We start from the raw sequence: 5,356 nt of genomic DNA, 5'->3' as shown, positions 1-5,356 counted from the left end.
CAGGGAGTAGAATGGTGGTTATCAGGGGCTGGAGTGTTTGGGAGATGTTGGTCAAAGGGTAGAAAATTTCAGTTACACAGGAAGAATAAGTTCAAACGATCTATCCTATAACGTGGTGACTATAGTTAATAACAACATATTGTTTAACCGAAAATTGCTAACAGATTTTAAGTGTTCTCACTACACACATACACACACAAATGTGAGGTAATGTTAGTTTGATTTAGCTATTCTGCAATGTATGCATATTTCAAAGCATCATATCATATGACATAGACATAATTTGTCAAAAAATTTTAAGTGTAAGGACATTAGAAAAAAAGATTGTTATTTTCATGCATTTGTAAATAGAGGCTCTGTAGAAACATCCTTTGGCCCCCAGGGGGCGCAGGGCAGAATGAAGTCAGAGCTGAGGATTTGATCCCTGCAGTTGGCACTCTCTGGTTACCAGGGCTGCCACAGAGAATACAGAAAAAGTAGTTTATGTCCACTTCAGAGAACATTCACTGTGGGATGCTGGTAGACAAGGGTTGTATATATCTAAAGTCCACTTCTGGTTTTTGGTAAAGTGTAGTAAATATGCAAAAATTGCAGAAACCTCTACTCATCGTACCCTTCTGCTTGTATGTGTGTCTATGTGTCTCTCTTTCTGTTTATCTTTCACTGTGTGTGTGTGTGTGTGTCCCTGTCTCTCCCTCCCTGTCTCCGCAAAGGGGGAGCCCACAGTGTTCCACGCTTTACTTCCTATAACAAACACAAGAATACTGTTGAAAGTATATAAACTTGGCTAACTTATGCAAATTCACAGTTCTAAATGTTCTGCCAACAGGCTAAAATTGCAGATTTTTCCCTTCTAGTGGAAACAAAACTCAAGCAAACCCCTCCTGTATTCTCCTTTATATTTCAGAGAAATTTCTATTGCTTAGATGCTTAGCATAGTTTTACTAATTGAACAGGATTTTTTTCCTCGGGGTTTTTTTTTTTTTTTTTTTTTTTTTGAGACAGTCTTGCTTTATCACCAGGCTGGAGTGCAGTGGCACAATCTCGGCTCACTGCAACCTCTGCCTCCCAGGTTCAAGTGATTCTCCTACCTCAGCCTCCCGAGTACCTGGGACTACAGGCACATGCCACCAAGCCCAGCTAATTTTGTATTTTAGTAGAGATGGGGTTTCACCATGTTGGCCAGGATGGTCTTGATTTCTTGACCTTGTGATCCACCTGTCTTGGCCTCCCCAAGTCCTGGGATTACAAATGTGAGCCACTGTGCCTGGCCAATATTTTACTGAAGTGTTTCAAGCAGCACTAAAAGCACAATATTCACTGTAAGAATTTCATACACCAATATAATTGCTGCATGAATGTCATTTATTGAAATTAACATTATTATGAATACATAATGGAAAAATGCTCCTCAAAAGAGGAAAGTGAATGTTAACCAGCAACAGGACAAAGCCATCTTCAAAAGACAGAGACAATCGGAAACAGTTTCACAGTTCAGTTTATATATGTACACCGGGGTTAGAGTTCCTCTATGTCTGCGTCTCTGCAGATGCCAGGTTTTGGACCAGAAGGCTCAGGAATGTCTCCAGCCGCTTCCTGGATCTGTACGCAATGAGTCCTCCCTTGTTGGCCCACCGATCCACCCCAGCAGCACCCTCATTTTCCACGTGGTACACCAACTGTGGCAAATCAAGCCCTGTTCCTGGATTTCTTTCTAAGCATTCTTTCAAGTCTACTATTCCTCCACCCATGGCCCGCAGTATGGCATGAGCAGCACAAGAGTCCCACTTGAACGTGGTATCTTCTGAAAAGATGTAAATGTCAACGAGGCCTTGGACAACACAAAGGCTCTTATAACCAGCCCCAGCTGCCCCGAATATGCGATCTCCACATACACGTGACAATGCAGCTTTGATAGTCTCCTTTTCACTTGTACTAATGACGGCTGAAAAACTGGGGGAGAATGCTGCCTCAGAGCCTGTGTTTCCAGTGTGTGTTTCACTGCCGCTCCTTCTAGAGATGGTGAGCTGAAGTGAATGCATGTTCGTCCCCATGTAAGAAAGGCCCCAATAGCACTGTCCTTTCCACCTGTGGAAGAAAAATTTCAATTGGTGATGATTATCACATTCGTTTTTCATTACTAATGTCACCTGCAAACTTAATGATATGAAGAAATACACAATTCATCATAACATGGTGAACCTTAACACCTTTAAGCCTAGGAATAGATATCAGGTAGCTAGTTTTTTTCCGAAAGGTTACTTATATGCGTGTAGCTGCCTGAGTTGTTGCAATTAGAAATGCTTTCAATTTTATGGCATTATCAGATCAATCTAGGACAACACTAAACATTTATGGGGTTTCCAGCTTCCAGAACTATTGCAAAATTTCATTACAACTTTTAGTATTTAAAGTTTAATAGGGAAAAAGGAATAGATAAGTGATATCTCTTTTCAATCGGCAAACATTGTACGATCCTTATAACAAGGTTTTCTTTATTTGGTAACTCCTTTTCATTCTCTTATTCACTAGTTTCACTTTGGCTTCCAACACAAAGAAAGATGGACTCAATGTTATTAGTTTTGACAACCACAATAATTATAGCACCTTCCCTTTATCAATGCTTAACTTACCGTCTATGTTGTTACATATTTACAGATAAGGAAACAGGCTTAGAGAAAGTAAGTAACTTGCTGAGGCCCACTCAGCTAGAACGTGGTAGAATCTGCATTCAAACCCACAAAGTCTCACTCTGAATCTGTGCCATAAACTATTTTGTTGACCACCTCCATTACTAGGCCATGATTATGTCTGCATATTATTCCAATTCTTTACAATTTCTTATTAACCTTTTAAAGATAGCAGAAACCCATTTTTAGTTTGGAAGATGGCGGGGGCAGGGGGAAAATATTAAAACTTAAGATGTATAAACTTACGACTACTAAAGAGCAAATGATTGTTACTTGAAGCAACTCAAGGTTCAATAAAAACATGTAATCCTATATAAGTGAAAAAATATGACCTATTTCAATAAAAAGCTGAAGCTGCTTGTTCCACCTAGACTTTGCCATGCCCTGGAGTCAACCCCAAAGCACAGGCCATGGATCAGAGGCAGCTGGGTCCGGGCTGCTTTCTACACTCTGTTTAAGAGTACATGGAAGGGTGGGAGGAAGCAGAAAGGGAGTGTGAGTTAGGTTCTGATCCTGGCCATGCCTACTGATCTTTTCACAGGATAATTTTCACATTTTGTTTTGAACTTCTAAAATTATACCAAAGTTCAACTGGCTATACAGAGACGGCAGCTGTCTTATTCCCAATGTATTGGAAGGCAGTGTTACCACCACTCTACTAATCTGATTTTGAGTGGATTCTAGAAACAGGGAACAGGATTACTATATTCCAAATGTAAAACTATGATTTCTCCAAGATAGTATTAATTTTAAAATTTCTACCAGCATGTACTTGGCCTCAAATAAAATTACGCAAATCTAAGATTGAAAATAGAACTTTAATTCAAATATGCAGACTTTCAATGTGAACACTCCTATGTGTTAAGTCATGGGAATGTCATACAGTGATAATCCTAACAATAAGCAAAGCTGAGGTCATAAGTTCTAACAACCATAATATACCAAAAATATTTGCCTTTTACCTGAGGGTGTTTGGGTCTCGTGACACAAAAGGTTGATTGATGACTCCCATCAGGGGAACCCCTGTCTGTATGTCATAGACACCAATTAAAATGGTGACACACTGAAGTCCACAGGGGAAGATTCCCTGGTTGGATTTAATGTCAGCAGAACCTTTTATATACTGATAAGTTGAATCTGAAAAAGGAAGCAAATGTGTTTGGATTCAGGTAAAGATTATTTAGAAGACTCTGTTCCATATCATTTCTCTCCTACTGATTTGGTAAGCAATAATTTTTTACCTTTGGATGTCATTGTATTGAATTGTTATTTGGCCTCTTGTACTTTACTTCTAAATTGCTTGTGTTTCATTTTTCCTATGTGAGAACTCTTGAAGGGAGAGGATGTGTCTATAGTTCCTGTGGCATAGCGACTTGCATATAACAGGCATTCAAATATTTGTTACTTATCAAAAGCATTTAAAAAGTAATAACCAGAATAATTGGTGGGATTATTTTAGAAATACTACTAATCAGAGGACCAGTACAATGTGAGATGGAAAAGCCTCCTTCCAATGGGTGAAAAAAAGAAGACCTAGTATTTGATAGCACAATAGAGTAACTATAATCAATAAGAACTTAATTGTACATTTTAAAATAAAGAGTGTAATTAGATTGTTTATTACTCAAAGGATAAATGCTCAAAGGGATGGATACCCTATTGTCTGCAATGTGCTTATCTCACACTGCACGTCTGTGTCAAAACATCTCATGTACCCCAGAAATACATACACCACTATGTACCCACAAAAATGTTATAAAGAAAAAGAGAAAAAGAAAAGTCCCCTTCCTGTAATCGGTTACAGGTAAAATTATCTTTTACTATTATTATTTGGTCCCTCAAGATAGAAGGAAGAAAGAGACAATGATGGTGGCACCAAAAAAAGAAATTAATGGTGCTCCTATGAAACACAGGCAGAGAAACTAGGTTTCCTCTTAAGAGATGTGCATGCCAGCAGCTGACTGCCGATGTCTAGGGAGTTAACACACGGCTAAGGATGTGCCTGGCAAAAGATTCCAAGAGCTCGAAAACAGAATCAATTCAGGGCAGAACCAACAAACAGGAGATCTCTATCCCTCAGAAACTATAACTGATGCCACTTTACCCTTAAATGATCAAAGATTTGGGGAAAGGTTTTTAGTTTCCATATATCATCCACTGGCTGAATGTGATATAATTATCTGAAGAGTAAACCTATTTCAGTATCATCCTGTGAATACACTTGTAGGATGGGAAGGGCCCAGGGAGGAGTTTGCCTGCTCCTTGAATGGTCCTATTGTGTTGGGTGGGGAAGAAAAAAAAGGAAGGGGGAGCTTATTAAAATTATTACCTAGAACTTTGTATTAATAGCATCATTGAAAATAAAGGCTAGCTGGGCATGGTGGGTCATGGCTGTAATCCTAGCACTTTAGGAGGCCAAGGCGGCAGATCGCTTGAACCCAGGAGTTTGAGACCAGCCTGGGCAACATGGTAAAAACCCCTTCTCTAAAAACAATATAAAAAATTAGCCCAGTGAGGTGGCATGCACCTGTGCTGCCTACTTGGGTCCCAGCTGGAGGATCACTTGAGCTCAGGAGGACAAGGCTGCAATGAGTTCTGACTGTGCCACTGCACTCCAGCCTGTGTGCAACATGAGACTCTGTCTCAAAAAAAAAAAAAAAAAGAAG

The 5,356-nt window shown here is 39.5% G+C and overlaps 1 protein-coding gene across 1 annotated transcript in view; it reads right to left on the bottom strand.

Annotated features, from left to right (window-relative positions):
* Positions 1–1,266: 1,266 nt before the first annotated feature.
* The window catches only part of INPP1 (inositol polyphosphate-1-phosphatase), a 12,342-nt gene continuing 8,252 nt past the window's right edge, over positions 1,267–5,356 (bottom strand). Inside the window, exons 4-5 of the mRNA XM_017868908.1 lie at positions 3,653–3,827; positions 1,267–2,088 (exon numbers count right to left, since the gene is read on the bottom strand). Coding sequence (XP_017724397.1) covers positions 1,530–2,088; positions 3,653–3,827 — 734 coding nt within the window. The 3' untranslated portion in view covers positions 1,267–1,529. The remainder of the gene's footprint in view (positions 2,089–3,652; positions 3,828–5,356) is intronic.

This window comes from Rhinopithecus bieti, unplaced genomic scaffold, assembly GCF_001698545.2.
Source record: "Rhinopithecus bieti isolate Rb0 unplaced genomic scaffold, ASM169854v2 scaffold_4999, whole genome shotgun sequence".
Lineage (NCBI taxonomy): Eukaryota > Metazoa > Chordata > Mammalia > Primates > Cercopithecidae > Rhinopithecus > Rhinopithecus bieti.
The sequence above is the reverse complement of the archived record's forward strand: the minus strand, read 5'-3'. Positions and strand labels throughout refer to the sequence as shown.